We start from the raw sequence: 21,592 nt of genomic DNA, 5'->3' as shown, positions 1-21,592 counted from the left end.
ATTCTCATCTCCGTTTTGATATTAACTTGTAGGGACACCTTTCTGAAACTCCAAATCCCCACTGATCAAATGGAAGGGCAGATAAGGGATTCTGGGGCCCTTTCTGGGAAGAAAACAGATTCCATCTGAAGGGCAGAGGTGGGGTGGGACCCTTGCTCACTGTGGTTCTAGATACAGTGCCTTAGCATGAGTGTCAACCTCTCAACCCGGTGCCAGACTCTGGCTGTGAGTGTCCTCAGGCCCCAGCCCAGAAATGGGGCCAGAGGCAATACAGAGTATTTCTTAAAAATGAGTCATGGCAGTGGGTTCTTTTCTGTGGGCAGATGCCATTTCCTGCGGCCTGAAATGTCTGTGCTCCCGTGAAATTCCCCCTCCAGCCCTGTCTGGGTTAATAGAATAGTTTACAAACGTGGATGTATATTTCTGAGAATACTGGACCTGTCCAAACAGATTATGGCTTCTTCCTGTCAAATCTGCAGGCAGTGTGGACTCTTGGGTTCTGGAAGGCATGGGGATAATTAGAGAGTCTTTCTGGGCTGGGCAAAGTAGAGCATGTCTCCCCAGGGTGCACAACAGAATCCCTAGGGTCCAGGGGGAGTTCTGTATCATTTAAAAAAATTCTGTTCATTTAATATCATGATGTCATTTTATATCTGGAAATTAAATAAGTATTTTATAGTATGAATTGTAGGATGTAAAGCTCCCAAGCATTTTGGCTGGGAGGATAAGGAGAAAGTCAACTAGGAAGCTTTTTCAAAATACAGAAGCCCAGGCCCCACCTAGGACCTATGGACTCAATCTTTAGGGTGCAACCCTACTCAGTAGAAGGCTGAGCCATTCTTTTTTTTTTTTTTTTTTTAATTTTTTTTTTTTTTAACGTTTATTTATTTTTGAGACAGAGAGAGACAGAGCGTGAACAGGGGAGGGTCAGAGAGAGAGGGAGACACAGAATCTGAAACAGGCTCCAGGCTCTGAGCTGTCAGCACAGAGCCCAACTTGGGGCTCGAACTCACGGACCGTGAGATCATGACCTGAGCCGAAGTCGGACGCTTAACCGACTGAGCCACCCAGGCGCCCCGAAGGCTGAGCCATTCTGTACACATCTCTTGTTCCACTCCACCAATGCGGTGCATCTGATCCTCAAGGAGGAGTGGGAAGCCTTGCACCTTCCCCCCACTGGAATCCCCCATTGCTCCCCACTCCAGTCTCCTCCCCTCACCTCACCTCCCCCAGAGAAGACCACTCCCCCACACCGGGTGATTTAATCCCCATGCACCTCTTTACCCTTTGACCACACATAATTGAATTGGTAACACTTTCCAGTGTTGTTTGACACCATGTCAGGTAGGGTCTCCTTCTGGTTGCATGTAACAGAGAACTTCTCTTCAGTGGCTCAACCAAAAGGAAAGTGTTTCTGTCTTGCCATGAGCAGTCTGAGGATGGCCAGGCTGGGGTTGGGGCGGAGGCTCCACGATGTGGTCAGGAACCTGGCTCTTCTTGGCTCTTTATTCTGCCTTCTTTAGTGGCTGGTTTTCGTGCTCATGGTCTCCACGTGGATGGTGCCTCTCTGGGCCTTCCATTTGCATTCCAGGAAGAAAGAATAGGGGAGGACAAAAATGCAACCAGTTTCATAGCAGCCGAGTCTGCCCTTTTCAGGCCATAAGAAGATGATGGCTTTATGTGAAGCCCCAAGCGGTGGACTTCAGCTTGGCTTTCCTGGCTGGGCCAAGCTGTAAGGAATAGCGACATCTTTATTATGTGTGTGCTTTCTTTCAGCTTGCTTTCTCACTTTGTGTTAAGTTTGCTAGTCTCCTCTGGGTTGAACAGTGCTGCCCCAGTTTATTTACCTTCATAGGCAACTATGCGGGTAACGGTAGTTTATTTATCCACTCTCCTTTTTTTGGGCACTGAAGAATTTTGTTGTTGTTGTTGTTGTTGTTGTTGTTTTCTGTTACAAGCAGTGTTGCCATAACTATGCCTGTTTTTAATCTTGTGTTTATAGAGGTTTAATTCGCGATAGTAAAGTGTCCAGTTTGATGAATTTTAGCAAACATGTATCAAAACCACTACCCCAGTTAAGTTAGCCAGGAACTTGGGTGCGTGTCTCACTGTGGACATGCGTGAGTCTCTAGGGGTGGAAATGTTGAGTTGTAGGATAGATGCATTTCAGCCTCAAAGTATACTGCCAGATGATTAGAGCAGAGAAAAGCCTTCTTTCTGCACGTCTTACAGGTATGTTATTGCCGTGGAAGATCTCGGTTGAGGCGTTTCTCCAATATCTTGAGAATTCTCTAGATAGGTCAGGTAATGCTGCTCAGGGCTGGTAGTAGTCAGGTTGCAAAGCAGGCTGAGACCATCTTGGCATCACCCACTGGCCCTCCAGGCTCACCACCCAGTGCCCCATCCCCAGCCTTGCCTCTGGCACACTGGAGCCCTGTTCTGCCCAGCCCTGAGAAACAACCACAAGCAGGGGCTCAGGAACTGGGCTCTGAATGTGGCCGGTGAGGTGAGGATAGGTGGCACCGGGAGAAGTCCCTTCATTTCTTCCTGTGTGTGAAGATCTGCGTGAGTTGTTTAGCACCTATGAGCCTCAGTCTGCTGCTCTGAACTGGGAACAGCAATACTCCCTGCCCAGGATCAGAGAAGATTGTGTAAGTGGAAAGGCTGGCAGAGAGTGAACGTTAAGGAGATAATAATCAAGTGCTGCAGCCTTTGCCTCTTACCCAACAGAAGATGCTAAACATAGTTGGATTTTTAAAATTAAACTTTTAATTTTGAGATCAGTTTAGATTGTCATGCTACGTCTAAGAAGAAGTGATACAGAGAAGCCCCCATGTACCCATTACCTAGTTTCCCCCAAAGAGTAGCATCTTAGAAAACTGTGGAACAAGCTCACAAGCGAGATATTGACGTTGTGTACTCCACCGCCCCAGGACCCCTCGTTGTTGCCCATGTCCCTCTGCCTGCTCACCTCCCTCACCCCTGGCAATCACTAACCGGTTCTCCATTTCTGTAGTTTTGTCACTTCAAAAATGCTATACAAATGGATTCGTACTGTATTCATTTTCCATTTGCTGCTATGACAAACTACCACCAACTTAGTTACGCAAAACGACAAAATACTGTATCATGTTGCATTTCGGTAAGTCAGAACCGTGACATGGGCCTCCCTGGGGCTAAAATCAGGGGGGCCGCAGGGCTTCCTCCCTTTCTGGAGTCTGTAGGGAGAGTCTGTTCCCTTGTTTTTTCTCACTTCTAGAGGCCGCTCACAGTCCTTGGCTCCTGGCCCTTTGCTCCAGCCTCAGAGCCAGCAAGCGTGGGCTGGATCCTTCTCGCACGGCACCACTGATGTGAACTCTTCTGCCTCCCTTGGAGGCCCTGGAGATGGCACGTTCTCCACAGCATCTGGTGATGTCACTGTTTTTAATTTTTGCCATCCTGACAGGTATGAGGTGATATCACACTGTGGTCTTAATTTGCATTTCCTTAATGATTTACGACGTTGAACGCTTTTTCATGAGCGATCTGTCATCCATGTATGCTCTTTGGTGAAGCAATTTTTCATGTCCTTGCCCATTTTCTAGTCGGGTTATTTGTTTTTTATTGAGTTTTTGAGGGTTAATTATGTAGATACTAGTGCTCTGTCGGATACATGGTTTGCAAATAATTTCTCCTAGTCTGTAGTCGTGTTTTTTTATGCTTTTAACAGTGTCTTGTGCAGAGTGGACATTTTTAATTTTGATGAAATTCAATTTATCCGTTTTTCTTGTTATGAATTACATTCTTGGTGTCAAGCGTGAGACTCTTTGCCTAACCCTAGATCCTGAAATTTTTCTCCTCTTTTTTCTAAAAGTTTTACAGGCTTATGTTTGACATTTAAATCTGTGGCCCGTTTTTAGTTCATTTTTGAATAAAGTGTAAGACTTGGGTCAAGTTAAAATTTTTTTGCCTATACATATCCACTTGTTCCAGCATCATTTGTTTAAAATGCTATCTTTCCTCCATTGAATTGCTTTTGACCTTTGCCAAAAACCAGTTGGGTATATTTGTGTGAATCTATTTCTGGTTCTCTTCTGTTCCATTGAGCTGTGTGTCTATATCTCTGCCAGTACTATCCAGTTTGATTATTGTAGCTATGTAATAAGGTTTGAAATTGGAGAGACTGATTCCTCCCATTTCATTCTTCGTTTTCAAAATTGTTTTAGCTATTCTAGATCCTTTGCCTTTCCACACAAATTTTAGAAATATATTAGTTTTATCTACAAAAAATCTATCTGGGAGTATGTGCTTTTTGTGACTGACATCAAATATGTTGTTTTGACAACAACAAATTCTCCAATTCTTGACATCAACTGGGTGCCCTACAATTCAATTCAGTTCTGACACTAACTGCCTGGAGTTAGTGTAGACCTTACAGGTTAAGGACTCAATCTCATAAGACCACCCCCACTGCAGACACCAACTCAAATGAAATATGTGGGCTGCCCACATTTCTGCCCAGCTGACTACAAATTCAGTGGTTCCCATGCCATTCTTTCCCCTTCAGGTTTCATAGTTCACTAGAATGATTCAGGAAAGCACTCTTCTTATGATTACAGCTTTATTATAAATGATACAACTCAGGAAAAAACAAATGGAAGAGATACATAAGGCAAGGTCGAGGGGAAGAGGTTCAGAACTTCAATACCTTCTCTGGGTGTACCACCCTCCCAGCATATAGACGTGTTCACTAACTCAGAAGCTCCCTAAACCTTGTTGCTTAGGAATTTTATATGGGGTTTCATTACATGAGCATGACTGTTTAAATCATTGGTCATTAGTGACTAAACTCAATTTCTAGCCCCCGTCTCCTACCCTGAGGTTGAGCATGGGGCAGAATATTCTAACCCTCTAATCCCATGTTCTTCTAATGACCAGCTTCCATCCTGAAGCAATCTAAGGGTCCCACCCTAAGTCACCTCATTAGCATGAACTCAGATGTGTTCCAAAGGTGCTCATTATGAATAACAAGAGACATTCCTATCATCCAGGAAATTCTAAGCATTTTAGGCTGTGAGGAACTGGGGACAAGGACCAGATATATGTATTTTTATTATACTGCAGTCTGTGTATCACTTTGAGGAGAATTTATATCTTTACAATGTTGAGATTTCCAATTTATGAACACAATATGTCTCTCCATTTATCTAGATGTCTTATTTCTCCTATCAGTGCTTTATACTTTTCAGGATATGCGTTCTGTATGTGCTTTGTTAGATTTATACCTAAGTATTTCATCATTTGTGAGTGATTGTAAAAGGTATTGTATTTTTCATTTTGATGTCTATGTGTTCTTACTTAGTATATAGAAGTAAAATAACTTTTGTATATTTATCTTGTATCCTGTGACATTGATGAAATTGGTTTAGTCTCAAGGACCTTTTTTTGCAGATTCTGTGGGATTTTCTATGTAGACAATCATACCTGCAAATGTGACTGTTTTATTTCTTCCTTTCTGGTCTTTCCTTTCCTATACTTTTTATTTCTTTTTCTTGCTCTACTGCATTGGCTAGAACTTTCAGCACTATGTTGACTAAGAATAGAGAAAGCAGACACCCTGCTTTGTTTCCCCTAAGAGGGGAAGTAAAATGGTAGCTATTGGTTTTTTGTAGATGTTCTTTATCAAGTTAAGCAAATTCTCGTCTCCTATTTTCTTAAAAATCATGAATGGGTGTTGAATGGCTGCTGGACTTTATTAAATGATTGATATGATTATGTTGTTTTTCTTCTTTAGCCTGTTAATATGGTGGATGACACAGATTGATTTTCATATATTGAACGAACTTCCTATCCATGGAATAAATTCCACTTGGTCTTGGTACATAATTCTTTCTATAAATTGTTGAATTCCATTTGCTGATATTTTGTTAAGGAATTTTTGCACCTATATTCACAAAGAATGTTGATCTGTACATTTTCTGTACTGTATTTGTCTAATTTTGATATCAGGGCAACAGGACTAATATATTGGCAGTTGTCCTCTCCTCTTCTAGTTTCTGGAAGATAGTGTGTGGAATTTGTGCTAATTCTTCTTTAAGCATTTGGTGTCATTTTCCAGTGAAACCGTGTGAGCCTGGAAATTTGTTTTTGGGGGAGTTTTTTAGATTATGAATGTAATGTCCTTAATTAGTTATAGTGCTATTCAAATTATCAGTTTCATATTGGGTGAGTTATAGTAGTTTGTTTTTGGTGGAATTAGTCCATTTCCTCTATGCTGTCAAATTCATGTGTAGAGCTGTTCATAGTATTTAGTTACTTTCCTTTTGATGTCTGTATGGTCAATAGTAATATTCCTTATTTCATTCTTGATATTAGTAATTTGTGTCTTTTTTTTTTCTTTGTAAGTCTTACTAGAGATTTATCAACTTTACTGATCTTTTTAAACAACCAGCTCTTTGTTTCACTAATTTTCTCCATTGCTTTTCTTTTTTCAATTTCATTTCTCATATTTATTATTTTTTGTTTTGCTCTTCCTTGTCGGTGTTCTGAGCTTAGATTACTGAATAAATTTTCCCCTCAGCATTGTGCTGTGTTTCATAAATTTTGATATGTTGCATCTTCATGTTCATTCAGTTCAGTATATATTTGTTTACTTCCCTTGAGACATCCTCTTTGATCCATAGATTATTTAGAAGTTTCATTTGCAAGTATTTGGAGAATTTCCTCTTACCTTTCTGTTATTTGTAATTATTTCTGTTGTGGTCAGAAAGCACAGAGATTTTAAATCTTTTAAGTTTGGTGAGATTTGCTTTACGGCCCAAGATATGGTTTATCTTGGTTTATATTCCAACATCATTTGGAAAGAATGTGGATTCTGCTGTTGTTGGGTGGAATGTTCTATAAATGTAGACTAGATTCTTTTCATTGGCAATGTCATCAAGTTCTTCTGTATCCTGGCTTATTTTCTGCCAGTTATTTGATCAGTTCTTGAGAGATGGTGACGTCTCCAAATACAATTCTTGATTTGTTTATTTCTCCTTTCAATTATATCAGTTTTTGCTTCACATATTTTTCAGCTCTTTGGTTTGGTATATATTTATTTAAGACTGCTATGTCTTCTTGGTAGATTGAGTCTTTTATCATTATATAATGTGCCTTTGTGTCTGTGGTAATCTTCTTTGCTTTGAAATCTACTTTATGTGATATCATGTAGCTATCCTGCTTTCTTTTAATTAATGGTTGAATGATATATCTTCTTATGAGTTCAACTTACCTACGTCATTATATTTGGCATGAATTTCTTATAAACAGCAGATAGCTGGGTAATGTTTTCTAATCTACTGTGTTAATCTTGGTCTTTAAATGTATTTAAATCATTTACATTTAATGTAATTGTTGATATATTATGTGTTGAAGTTTTACCAGTTCAAGGGAATTATAGAATCCCTACCTCCTTTTAAATTCCTTTGCTTCCCCATTTAAACCATAATTATCTTGGGGCGCCTGGGTGGCTCAGTCGGTTGAGCGTCCAACTTCAGCTCAGGTCATGATCTCACAGTTCGTGGGTTCGAGCCCTGCATCGGACTCTGTGCTGACAGCTCAGAGCATGGAGCCTGCTTCAGATTCTGTGTCTCCCTCTCTCTCTGCCCCTCTCCTGCTCACACTCTGTCTCTCTCTCCTTCAAAAATAAATAAACATTAAAAAAAATTTTTTTTAACCATAATTATCTTAAATATCTCTTCCTCATTTGTAGAACTATATCAGATAGTGTTACAATTTTTCTTCAACCATCAAGCATAATTTAGAAAATTCAAGAGGAGGAAGGTCTGTCGCATTGACAAATATTTTTGCTTTGTGTGTTTTTTTCCTCTCTTCTGATGATTCGAATTTCCTTCTTTTATTGTTTTCTTTCTGCTTAGAGAATTTCCTTTAGCTATTTTTTTTTAATTTTTAAAAATGTTTTGTTTATTTTTGAGTGTGAGAGTATGAGCGGGGAGGCGGGGGGAGAGATAGAAAGAAAGGCCAACAGAAGATCTGAAGCAGGCTCTGCGCTGACAGCAGCAAGCCCGATGCAGGGCTCCAACTAACAAACTGAGATCATGACCTGAGCCAATGTCGGACGCTCAACCAAATGAGCCGCCCAGGCGTCCCTACTTTAGCTGTTTTTTAAGAGTAGGTCTGCTGTTGACAAATGCTTAGGTTTCCCTCATCTGAGAATATTTTGGTTTCCTTTTCATTTCTGAAGAATTCTGAGTTGACAGTTCTTTTAGTACTTACAACATTATGCCATTTCCTTCTGTCTTCCATGGTTTTTGATGTGAAATACACTACCATTTGAGTTGTTTTTTTCCTCTATTGGTCAGGCATCATCACCCTCTCTCATTTCTTTCAAAATGTTTTCTTTGTCTTTACTATTCAGAAGTTTTGACTATGATGTATCTTGGTGTGGATATTTTGGGGGGGGGCTATCTTATGTTCACTCAGATGTTTGAGTTTGTAGGTTTATAGTTTGTGTCAGGTTTAGGTAACTTTCAGCATTATTTCTTCGAGTCCTTTTTCATTCTTACTCTCTTCTTTTTCCTCTCCTTCCAGGACTCTGATAATATAAATGTTAGATTTTTAATAATAGTCCTACAGATTCGAGAATCTCTGTTTGTTTTTTCTCAGTCTCTTTTCTCTCTGTTCTTCACATTGGATAATTTTCTATTGTTCTGTCTTCCAGTTCACCGATTCTTTCCTCTGCCCCTCTCTTCTGCTATTGAGCCCATACACTGAGTTTTTTATTTGGGTTATTGTATTTTTTAGTTGAAAGTTTACATTTTTTAAATATGCATCTTTGATTTCTTTGCTGTGACTTTATATTTCTTTGCTGAGGCTTTCTATTTTCTCATGTGTTTCATGTTCATACTTGCTCATTGGAGTCTTTTTATTATTCTTTCTTTAAAACCTTTTTCAGAGGTGCCTGGAAGGCTCAGTTGGTTGAGTGTCCTACTCCTGATTTCGGCTCAGGTCATGATCTCATGGTCATGGGATAGAGCCCCATGTAGGGCTCTGCTGAACATGGAGTCTGCTTAGTATTCTCCCTCTTCCTCTCTCTCTGCCCCCCCCCCCCACCAAAAAGTCTTTTTCAGACAATTCTCTGTCACTTTGGTATTAGTATCTCATTGAGTTTGAGATTGAATTTTTTATTGAAACCTAAAAATTTCCAGTATTATATTATGAGACTCTGGCTCTTGTTTTTATCTTTTATTCTTTTGTTATACCTGGTGTCCTCTCAACTGCTCTGGCTGGGAAGAGGTATGCTGCTTCTTTACTGCCTGGTGAGGGTAGAATTCTGGGTTCTCCATTCAGCCTCCATTGGCATCTGAATGTGAGTAACTGCTGGTCAGAGGTGGGTGGGAGTTCTGGCTGTCCATTAGGTTTCTACTGATACCTTCTGTCTGGGAAGGGATGGAGTGCCTTATTACTTCCCAACTGTCCCCCACCTTACCCGCACTGACAGTAGGGGGAGGGGAGGGATGGCCTCACTGGGCAGCAGTGAAAGCCCTGACTCTCTATTAGGCCTTCTCTGAAACCATCCCAGTGAGGACCGGGAGGCATGCCTCATTACTGGCAGGTGGGAGTAGAAGTCCAGGCTCCCCACAAGCCAGTGAGGATGAAAGTCCCAGCTTTCTACTTGGCCCTTTCTGATACCACCCAGTGGAATAGTTGTGGCACCGCCTTTCAACCTGATAAGGGTGCAAGTCCTGGCTCCTCATTTGACCTGTGCTGGCATGAGTGGAGATGGGACCATAGTTTTTTCTGGGTGGTTTGCCTGAAGGAGAGCAGTTTGTGGTCTGTCTTCTGTCTTGATGGGCTGCCCCTTTCCTGGTCCTTTGACTCTGGAGAACTGGCTTTTGTTTTTGATTTTGTGTTTTTGTTTGTGTGTTTTGTTGGTGGTGGTGGTCTTTGCCTGTGACCATTTCCAACTTGAGACACGTGGAGCCGAAGGAAAACCCAGGGAAATCGTCATCACAGTGTTCTAGCACCCTGAAGTCCTTAGTCAGTCTGCCTTCTCTCCACTTTTCAGGGTTGTTGGTAGTGGCTTTGTTTGTTTAATGTTTGTTTCCATTGTTTTTATGTGTACTTAGTGGGAAGAGTAAGGAAAAGTATATCTGTTTTTGGACAGAATTCTGTGCCCTCTGTCATTTGGGAAAGAGATTAACAAACTATTCTTGTTAGCTGTTTGCTGTTCCAGAAATAGTCACATTTTATTTATTCTTTTTTTTTAAGTTTATTTACTTATTTCGAGAGCGAGATAGTGCAAGTGGGGGTGGGCGAGGGAGGGCAGAGAGAGGGGGAGGCAGAGAATCGCAAGCAGGCTCCACACTGTCAGCACGGAGCCCGATGTGGGGCTCAAACTCACGAAACGGTGAGATCATAGGCTGAGCCGAAACCAAGAGTCGGATGCTTAAATGACTGAGCCACCCAGCCGCTCCTAGAAATAGTCACATTTTTAAAGGAAATAATTGTTTCTTTAAAATAATGCCTTTTCATTAATAGGCATTCAGGTATTGGTGGGCCGGAGCATAGTGTCGGGGGTGGCATGATGGAGGAATTAAACTTGGAGACTGAGAGTCTCTCCTATATGTTGTGAAAGCCACATCTGGTCCTTGGGGAGAATCAGCCCCAAACCCCCAGGGGACAACTGCTTCACCACTCTGGCCAGAAAGCGTTCCTTCAGCCTTTCCGTGATACTTGGTGTCCTGCCAAAGGGGGAAGAGAAGGAAAACCCTTAGTTAAGTAAACATATATTCATATTTCACTGCAGGAGGCTGCATGGTCTAAGTCAGCATAACTGGTCCCATATGTTCAGCACTGATGGTCCAGACATGACTAGTTGCACCTTCAAAACAAGACGGATCAGATGTTTCATGTTATGAAAATCTTAACTGCCATTCATCGCATGTCTGTGCATGCCAGGCATTGCACAGAGCTTTACGTGTAGTGTTCTGCTATTATCTCTGACAGAAGGAGGTGTTATGTGTCTTGCTTTCCAGATGAGGAGACTGACTCTCACATGGACAAGTGACTTGCACAGGTCATTTGGCCTCTGCGCGGGGCTAAATCTTGCTTCTTTGACTTCAGGGTTCTTTTTTTTTTTTTTTGAGAGAGAGAGAGAGAGAAAGAAAGACAGAACATGGGAGGGGCGGGGTGGGGGGGACAGAGGATCCAAAGCTGACAGCAGAGAGCCCAATTCAGGGCTTGAACCCATGAACCTGAGCGGAAGTCAGACGCTTAACACACTGAGCCACCCGGGGCCCCCCAGGGTAAAGGGTTTACATTTTTCTCTTATTAAGTATTGTTGTTCCTCTTTATCAATTGAGAAACCTTCATGTTTACATAAAGTGACACAAAACTAAGTAGCAAGGTTCTGTTTGTTCTTGGTTTGGCCTCAGCCGGCCATGGGGGTGGGGAAGGAGCCCTTAAACTAGATGACAGGGAAGCTGCCGAGGGACATGATTCAAATAGCAGCCAGAAGGACGGGGTGAGGCTGGGGCGGTGGGGGTCCAGGTATGGCCCTTTCTCTTAGAGGCGGACACAGGGCGCTGCAGGGGAAGGGACGGGGTGTGGCCTCCAAAAGCCTTTTTGTAAACTGCAAACGCACTCCTGAAGGAGGCCTTTCTCCCAACTACAAGGGGGCTGCTTGATAGCAAAGCCCACACGCAGCAGACAGCCAGGCCAGAATGGAGGCCTTAGCTCTCGGGCAAAGGGCATCCTCCCCTCTGTCTGTTGCTGCCCCCCTGGGCCACGTAGGTGGCAGGTGAGAAGCAAAGAACCCCCAGGAGTTCAGGAATAAGCCCTCACTCTTGTACCCGCCTCTGGGCTTCCTGATTGTGAGGCTGACCTTCAGAGAGCTTGCTTGATGCCTCTGTCCGTTTTGTTGTTTGAGGAAGAGTAGAAAGAGCGGAGTAGTGGGTCCCACCGGCTGGCACTTCAGTCCTGCCCTTATTCCAACGCTCAAGCCAAGGTGCTTCCCTTGTCGCTTTCCAGGCACCCAGGGTTGTAAGGCAGATTGATGGCACCTGACACCCAAGGCAGGGCTGGATAGGCTCGCCCACCCGCACTCTTCCTCCTGCAGGGCTGCTGCCGGCCCAGTCTTCTTCCCGTGGTTTGGAGGGCGTCCAGGGCCTGGGGGCCTGCTCTGCTACCATTCCACCTGCTGCCCCTGGACCTCAGAAATCCTACTTTAGGGCGGCTCAGGCAGTTAGGCATCCGACTCTTGGCTTCAGCTCAGGTCACCATCTCACAGTTTGTGAGTTTGCGCCCCACGTTGGGTTCTGTGCTGACAGTATGGAGCCTGCTTGGGATTCTCTCTCTCTGCCCCTCTCCTGCTTGTGCTCTCTCTCTCCCTCTCTCTCTCTCTCTCTCTCTCTCAAAATAAATAAGTAAACTTAAAAAAAAAATCCTACTTGGGGCTCCTGGGTAGCTCAGTCAGTTAAGCATCTGACTCTTGGTTTCAGCTCAGGTCATGATCTCACGGTTCGTGAGTTCAAGCCCCACATCAGGCTCCGCTCTGACAGCATGGAGCCTGCCTGGGATTCTGTCTCTCTCTCCCTCTCTCTCTCTGCCCCTCCTCTGCTCTGTCTCTCAAAATAAATAAACTTAAAAAAATTAAAAGAAAAAAAATCCGACTTCAGGGGTGCCTGGGTGGCTCAGTCTGTTGGGCGTCCGACTTCAGCTCAGGTCGTGATCTCACCATCCGTAGGTTCAAGCCCCGCATCGGGCTCTGTGCTGACAGCTCGGAGCCTGGAGCCTGCTTCGGATTCTGTGTCTCCCTCTCTCTCTGCCCCTCCCCTGCTCAAGCTCTGTCTCTGTCTCTCTCAAAAATAAGTAAACATTAAAAAAAAAACATTAAAACATTAAAAAAAATCCTACTTCAGGTGGCCAACAGGCCCAGTTCAGATGCAATGCAATGACAACAGCATCAGCCAAAATCTGTAGAATGTGCTGACAGACCCTATACATCCGATCATGTCCTACCACTAAAGCACTCTTATCCTTGCAGGGGACCAGAGAGGCTAAAGAGCGTTTCTGAGGTCATGTCTCAGGCACCAAGGCACTTTGCTGGGCACCACTGAACGATACTGACCACCAGCCCACCTGCCATCATGCACACTCAGCAAGCACTGAGCCATTAGTCATGGATTTAAAGGTGGGATGTGCTAGTTGGTCGCACAGAAAGTGGCCTATTTACTAATATCCCCTCAGTGACCAATTCTGAGTCTAACAGACTAAGGTCCCTAAATGGCTGGCTCACTGCGGCTATGTGTGCTTGGTGGAAGAGGGGCTGTTTCAGAGGCATGCCAGTGTCCCCCCTCAGTCCCAACCCCAGCCCCAGCAGTGTCCCTGCCTGGACCACGTCTCTTCCCAGCTCACCCTTCAGAACTCGGCCCACATCATCACACCCATTTTTTCCGTGAATGTTCACTGCAGAGTAAATCCATGTTTCTCATCCTGCTGGGTTCAAAGGATGTCACCTCCAGCTTTCGAGAAAGCTACAAATTTGTTCAGAAAAACAAGGCAAACCTGCGGGAAACAATGGACAGTATATTGAACCAATTTATTTGTGGGATGAATAAGCATTTGCTAATTGTGTCCCATAAGCCTATCCCTGTGCTTGGCACTGGAGGCCGATGACGGAGGCACAATCCCTGTCTGTGCGAAGCTGACGTTGGAATCTGGGCAAGGGCCGAGTAGTGATTGGGAATGGGCAGGGATGCTCCATCATGCAGCTCCCAGGCTGGGGGCTGGGGGGAGATGGCAGCTTCTGGAACAGTGGGACAGCTGCTGTCCGACCTGGGTGTGAGGCCGTTTATCCAAGGCTGCTTAGTAGCAGTTACTTATGTAAGGCTCAACCTCCCACTTGAGTAGCTTATCCAGTCCACAGATGGAAACAACCTTGAAAGAAGGAAGAGAGGGGTGGGGAGGGTGAAGTTTCTTGTGACTTCCACCCAAATTATAGCCAGAGGCAGCCCACTTTTCCATGTATGCTATGTAGAGAGTACAAAATTCTCATTCAGTCTCTGTGGGCTGTTTTTGGTTTTGTTTTTAATGTTTGTTTATTTTTTAGAGAGAGAGAGAGAGAGCATGAGCGGGCGAGGGGCAGAGAGATAGGGAAACACAGAATCTGAAGCAGGCTCCAGGTTCTGAGCTGTCAGCACAGAGCCCGACGCGGGGCTCGAACTTGTGAACCACGAGATCATGTCCTGAGCAGAAGTCAGACGCTCAACCGACTGAGCCACCCAGGCTCCCCCAGTCTCTGTGGGCTTTTAATACATCTCTCACCTTGACTAAACATCGTCTCAAATGTTTATCCATCTAACACCAAGGCCACCACACTCCCTTTTGCCATCGTAAAGATGAGTTAATGGGAGCATGTTAGTGAGAACTAAAAGGTTTGCTGTATAAGCAGGCCTTGTTGGTCCGATCTCCTCCTCCTGCCATAACTCTCCCAAGATAATCGTAAAGCGTTCCACTTCTGGAGGCACCTGGGTGGCTCAGTCCATTCAGCGTCCAACTCTTGATTTTGGTTCAGGTCATGATCTCACAATTAGTGAGATTGAGCCCAGCGTCTAAATAAATAAATTAATTCATTTTAAAAAATCATTAATTTTTTTTTTAAGTTATGAAAAAAATATAATTTCTGATCGGTCATTGCCCTGACCCCTGGGTCCAAAACCTTGGATTGGTTTTTATTTTGCCCTTTTCCACATTATCCGAAATCGCTCAGGGCTCCCTGTGTGCACTGCAGAGCTCTAGAACAGCATTTACACAGACTGCTCGATGAACGGCACCCCCTCCGGCCCCCAGCAAAGTTGTGCAGCGGAAGCCTCACCAGCACCATCATCCACGAGGAGTTGGGCAGCTCCCTGTATCAACCCTTGTAAATCAGCCCCTCTCAAGTATTGGGCTGTGTGCGGCAGGTGTTTACTGATTAAGAGTAAGCTGGGAAAATAATAAAAAAGTAATAGCTAACAGTTATTGGAGAGCTGACGATGAGCCAGAGATAGTGATACCTCCTTTGTTGCTGACAGCAATACCCTGTGGGGCACCCTGGTTACCATCCCCCTTCTCCCTGTGAGAAAACTGAACCGGAAGCAGCCTCCCGGCCTGCCAACAACAACCAGTATAATGACCACTCCTGAGAACTCTCCTGTGTTCTGAGGTTATATCCTTCCTAAATACTTGGTGTTAGACCGACCTTTCTGTTGTGGGATGATGGCCATAGTGGGAACACTGTTGGGGTCAACCTTTCTTCTCTCTCCAGCATCCTTCCTGCTCCCAGCCACTCTGGTAGTTAGGTCTTTGCCATCTTCCTGGTGGGTTCCCTTCTTCCTGGCCTCCTCCTTCCTGCTCCTCGGGCTCCCACTCAGCCAGATGTCAGTGCCGGAGTCAAGTACGGCTCTGATCTCCCTCCCCTGCTCAGAAACTTTCCAGGAATCACTGCTGCCTCGGCCAGGATCCGGGACTCTCCACGGTCAGCTCTATCCACTTGCTCTGGCTCTTTGATGTTAGCACAGGAGCACCACCCTACAGCTGCACTCATGTTCCCAAACTATTAGGGCCTCTTCTTTCTCTGCAATTTCCCACCGCCCCAGCCCCTAGAAACCCTGTCCCCCCTCCCACATCCCTTCTCTAATTCATGCCTTTACTTTTATTCATTCAACACGCCTATTTTGAGCGTCTTCTATGACCCGGCTAGAGTGTGGGTGCTAGCCCTCTTGGGGCTCCCAGTCCAGCAGGAGAGAAAGAACCGAATGAGGAATCCCAGGAGACGTTACGAGGGGGAGAGCCCCAGCACCCCAAGTAGGAGGGCTAAGTAGTCGAGGGTGGGGAGGGACCAGGGAAAGCCCCGCTGACATTTGTCAGGACAGCTCTGTTGCCCCACTTCCCCATATCCCTTCTTCCTTTTAACTCCTGGGACCCTCTGCTGCTCCCTGTCTGGGGCAAGTGCCTCTCTGTATCCCATTACACTATCACAACAAATCTTAGACCCGGTAGGTGCGAGGTAAATGCTTACTGGCAGTTGAATCATTCTGCCAACTCCTGGCAGTTCAGCTCATGGAGCTTAGCTATCTTTTAAACCAGCCATAGTGATTATAGGGTGGGTTTGCCCCTCCGACCTCTGAGTGGGTGGCCCTGTCTCTAGTTTGCTCACTTAGCAGCTTGGCTCCGAGAAAACTGAAGGCTAGACCCCAGCTGTAACCAGAGGTTATCTTGCAGGCTTGGGATTAAAAACAGGTTCCCATTTTATGTTCTCTGGGCTTCTGTAAACATGTGAATTTTCCACTACCAACTTGGGTTACCCTTATAATTTGACATTTTAAGTGTCTTTAAGTAAATTAAACAAACCAAGGAATTATTTGCTTCTCCCACTCCACTTTTTTTTTTGCCTTTAAAGAAAAACACGGTTATTTGGACAAACCCCCTGCCTTCCCAGTCTCATGGATGTCCGTGAATAAGGACTCTCGATAAATTTGCTGATCTGAGAGGCAAAGGTGAATTATAAGTGCTTCAACGCCTCAAGAAAAAGAGTGTTCTTGCACAGGGTCTGCAGGCATAAGATAAATAGCCAGAGCATTCATAACTGCAGAAAGTATCCCCAAATTCAGAGGAAGATGATGGAGCTGGATGGCGCCCAGGCAGAGCTTTGCCGTTTCCTGCTAAGAGCACAGGCCCACACTTGTGCCTAAGATTTGCCTGGCGTGGCGGCGACAGGAGAGGCAGGGGCCTCTCTCTGCAGAGTCACCCTGACCTCCACTCCCTGGAATAAATGAATGTTTCTATCACAGCACACTCATCTGTCTGGATGGCCGGGCTCAAGGCCAGCCTGCGGCTGACCCACATAGCCTCCCCCAAAGCATGTGGAGGGCCCCTGCTCTCCCACAGCCACTGAGACCTCAGGCTGAGGACAAGCAGTGAGCTTTCCCTGACTTCTCTCTCTCTCTCTCTCTCTCTCCTTTTAAGTTTTTTTCTTTATTTTGAGAGAGAGAGAGAGTGGGGAGGCGCAGAGCGAGAGGGAGAGAGAGCATCCCAAGCAGGCTCTGTGCTGTCACCGCAAAGCCTGACTTCGGGCTAGATGACGAACCTTGAGATCATGACCTGATCTGAAATCAACAGTTGGACGTTTGACCAACTGAGCCACCCAGGCACCCCTTCCCTGGTTTCTGATAGTGAAATCTCTTTTTCTCCAACCTGGCATTCACCCTGGAGGCAGTTCCCAAATGCAGCAACCACGAGAGCCGACCTGGCATGAAAGAATCACATAGAGAAGACTCCCTAACAGAAGCCGTGACCTTCAGTTGAGGGAGATGTGCAGTCCAGAGCGACTTGGCAGGCAGAAAACCAGAGGAACAAATTCTCAGATCCTTCCTTCTGCTCCCAGATTTCCTGATTGTATCTCCATTGGCCAAATAAGTGCTTAGTTGACTGTTTATGCTAAAAATTATTTCTTGTTTATCTGAAATTCAATTTCAACTGGGTGTCCTGCATTCTTACTTGCTAAATCTGTCACAACCGTAAGCAGAAACCATCCTACTCTCCCTGCACATACACACCCAGGAGCCCAGGAGGGTGCAACATCCTGAGTGTGGCAGAGGGACAACTCTGGAGTGGGGATGGGCACCTCTGTGTACCCCCAGTCACTTTCCCACACAATGTCTCTTCCATTTTCTGCCTATCTCAACTGTGGCCAACGTGTTTGAATACGTAACAACCAGCATAGGATGTATGCTCCAAAAGTGCTATTAAAAAAGCCAGAAGTACAACTATTGTGGGCCAATATTTCTAGAAATACTTGTGGGCCAGATGAAATCAACATTGCCAGGTTCATTCCAGCAGGCAAGCATTTTAATGGAAGCTCTAAGTCATTCTGTTGTTGATGACATTAGTGGCATTGATTTTTTATCCCCCCCATACCTAGAGATGGGTCATGTTGAGGCACCAGAATTGTAAACTCATGTCTTTGTGACCGGTAGCAGCCTTTACAAGACCATTGGTCAAATTTGTGGCATAGTCTGTGATTGAGAACACAGTGAGAAAAGTGATCTCAGTTGCCATCACCTTCCTGCCATGCTGTTGAGTTGGATATGAAGGACTTTGAATGAGTCACAATTTTCACAAATGGGGGAAGGTGGTCAAAGGATACGAATTTCCAGTTATAAAATGAGTAAGTCCTCGCAATGTCATGTACGGTAAGGTGACTACAGTTAATAATACTGTGTTGTACATTTAAAAGCTGCTAAGAGAGTAGATCTTTAAAGTTCTCAATACAAGAGGGGCGCCTGGGTGGCTCAGTTGGTTAAGCATCTGACTCTTGATTTCAGCTCAGGTCATGATCTCACAGTCATAAGATCAAGCCCCACATTGGGCTCCTTGCTGGGCATGGAGCCTGCTTGGGATTCTCTCTCTGTCTCTGTCTCTGTCTCTCTCTCTCTCCCTCTCTCTTTTTGCCATTGCCCCACTCACTCACAGGTGCACACTCTCTCCCTCTCTCTCAAGAAAACAAATAAAAATTTAAAAAAATAATAATAAAAAGTAAAGTTCTCATCACAAGAAATAAATTTTGTAACTGGTAGTCAACTAGTTAATTAGATGCCACATATACAAATATCAAATCATGTTGTACACCTGAAACTTAATATAAGTCAATTGCATCTCAATAAAAAAGAAAAGAAAAGAAAAGAAAAAAATGGGTGGGAAGAGTTCTATTTCTTAAACATTCTTTAGGCGGTATGTGAACAAATGAATGAATTTGTGAATGAGAATATATGTCCAGATGTGTGTGTTAAATACATTTTGCTCATGTTTTCTGAGGACCCTGAGGATACCCCCTGTCTGTCATCAGAGGCTTAGAGATTGGAACCTACTTGGAAAATTCCTTTATTTAAAAGGCTAAAGATCAGGTGTTCTGTTTTGCAGCTTTTGCAGAGGTGAAGAAAGAAACCAAGCCTGACCTGCCATACCCAGGAAGCCTGCAAACTGACCACATGCCATTTTCCCTTCCTCACACCAGTGGGTACCAGCCTGCCTTGATGTTTTCACCAACCCAGCCCGGACGACGGCATACGGGCAATGCAGTCCATCCTGGAGTGACCTCTGCTGGGTCAAAGCTCCCGCCTCTTGCATTTAATCATACGATTGGCCACATAATACTTTCTGAACATAAAGATGTCAAATTTAATTGCTCGATCAATATACCTAATATGTACCAGGACATCGCAGTTATTTCTTGGTGGAAAGATGGGAAGGAGTTGCTGGGGGCACATCATGCAATTACTCAGTTTTATCCAGATGACGAAGTTACAGCAATAATCGCTTCCTTCAGGTACGTGTTCTCTCTTCCTTTCTCTTGTTAAATGTTGTTATGTTATTGCTGATTCAAAAGCAAAAACCTCATAAGTTAAAAAGCTTTTTTTTAGTTTCTGGGTTAGCAACTCACTGATCCACTTACAGTGTAGATTAATAGCTGCCGGTCTGTATTGTTGATTTCTTTTACATTGATCTTGGCCTCACTGGAACTGCTGGTTATCAGAGGCTCTGGGTTCTGGGGAACCACTTCCCACCTGACCTACAAGTCATGTCACGCTCTGCTTGACTCAAGAGCTCTCCCAGTGAGTGGGAACGACGTTTCTTACCCAGTATGTGGAGGCGTCTAAATCGCACCGTGGGGGTGGAGGTTTTAAAACAAACAGGCTTCCCACCGCTTTCCTTTGCCTTATCCTCACTTTCCCCCCTCCCCTACACCCCCTGCTCCTGCAGATCATGGTACTGTGGTAGTCCTCGTGTCACCGTGTCACCATCTCATTGTTCCACTTTGTTTTGACAGGGGCCAGCCGAATGCATTGGGGGTGGGGGAGGGGGGGGTGACAGAGCCAAGTCAGCAGGTATCTGGAATAACCCATTGTCCCTAGGACTGAGTCATCGTATTTCAGAGTACTGCTGACAGTGAGACAGCTGCTTCTCTTCTCCCCATCCCTTTTTTCTTCTCTACTCGCTCCTCTTCAGCCAGGAGGGGTTTGAGTGTTTTGTTTTGTTTGGTCTTGTTTATTTGTCCTTGCATGTGCAGTTCTAGAATTCGGTGGACCTGTGGTCATTAAAAGCTCAAAATGAGGTCAGGGCCGTGCAGAGTTGGCGCCAATGCCTTTTCCCTAGGATTCCTGCGCTCCGAGCGAGGGGAGCCCTCTTTGATCTGGTGTGTTTTCACTTTCCCTGGCCTGATGCTTGGGGCAGTCCCTGACGGTCCCGTCTTTTGGTGAATCATTTGATGTTTCCTTTTCAGAAAACTGCCTCAGAGATACCACAGTACTGACAGCTCCCGTTAGAATTTAGTGTGTCAACATTTCCAGAAGATGCACCTTGGGGGTTTGTTTTTTTTGTTTTTAGGGTTTTTTTTTTTTTTTGCATAGTTTTTCCAAGTTATAGGCTTGGTTAGCATCAAAGCAAAGAACACAACTGTCACGTTTTCCGTTGGTTGATTTAAATTTGGGCTGGAACTGTCAGGCTGCCACCCTCAGCCGGTGGCTGAGACCACTCAGGAGATTTGATTACATTTTTTTTTCTGCATCAACTACAAGACACAGATGTTTTACCATGATAGAGACACAGCTTCTAATGACCCATTTAATAATGAATAAGGAGCAGTTTAATGGCTTAAAGGAACGAAGAGCCGGGACATTGGTCCCATCAGGTATCATTAGGAGGAAAACACTGCCCTGCTGTCTCTGGGCTGGGAGTCCTGAATGGGGGTCCTGCCACTGGACAGCTGTGAGACCGTGGGTGAGTTGCCTTCTTGCCAAAGAGATAGGTTTGCATCACGTGACCAGCAGCTTCAAGTATGTTCTAAGGGGCCATGGGATGTTTAAAGGACTTAAATTGGAGAGTTTTAATTAAAAAAAATTTTTTAATGTGACACTCAGAATTTTTTTTTATTTGAGAGAAAGAGGCAGTGAACAGGGGAGAGGGGCAGAGGGAGAGAGAGAGAATTTTAAGCAAAATGCTCAGTGTGGAGCCCGACTCAGGGCTCAATCCCGTGACCCTGCGATTATGATCTGAGCTGAAATTAAGAGTTGGATGCTCAATTGACTGAGCCACCCAGCTGCCCCAAATTGGAGAGCTTTTAAACTTAGAACAGACAGTGTCTTATCTTGGACTTGTGTCCTTAGAGTTCAGAAGGTGACCTGGGTCATATTTTCAGAACTTGAGAACAAAAATTTATACTTTTGCATGTACTCAGGTCCAGTCTCATAAACTCATTCTGAAGGGGAAAAAAAAATCTTATTTGACCTCCAAACTAAGCCATACAGCAAATTTAGTGATCAGAATTCTCGTAAACCGTGGACACTCAGCTGAATTGAGTAGCTTTGGGGACAGTACTGAGTCCACCATTACAATATTCTTCAAGTATATTAATGTTCAGGTGACACAGGAGCCGTATGAAGGAAATTGTAGTGACTGAATCAAGACTGTAAATATCCGTGTAATTTCTCGGCAAGAGAGAAGGATGTTGGAGACCCTAAATATGGTATCTTCTAGATGATGACTTTGAGGTCCCTCTGAGTAGGGTGACTTG

At 44.6% G+C, this 21,592-nt stretch overlaps 1 protein-coding gene across 2 annotated transcripts in view; it reads left to right on the top strand.

Annotated features, from left to right (window-relative positions):
• MERTK (MER proto-oncogene, tyrosine kinase) overlaps nt 1-21,592 on the top strand; it is a 126,305-nt gene that overhangs the window by 8,129 nt on the left and 96,584 nt on the right. For both annotated transcript variants that reach the window (XM_019445225.2, XM_019445210.2), the window contains exon 2: nt 18,943-19,348. In XM_019445225.2, the coding sequence (XP_019300770.1) occupies nt 18,943-19,348 (406 nt within the window). The remainder of the gene's footprint in view (nt 1-18,942; nt 19,349-21,592) is intronic.

The sequence above is a fragment of the Panthera pardus genome, unplaced genomic scaffold (genome assembly GCF_024362965.1).
Source record: "Panthera pardus isolate Hobbes unplaced genomic scaffold, ASM2436296v1 HiC_scaffold_26, whole genome shotgun sequence".
NCBI classification, from domain to species: Eukaryota; Metazoa; Chordata; class Mammalia; order Carnivora; family Felidae; genus Panthera; species Panthera pardus.
The sequence above is the reverse complement of the archived record's forward strand: the minus strand, read 5'-3'. Positions and strand labels throughout refer to the sequence as shown.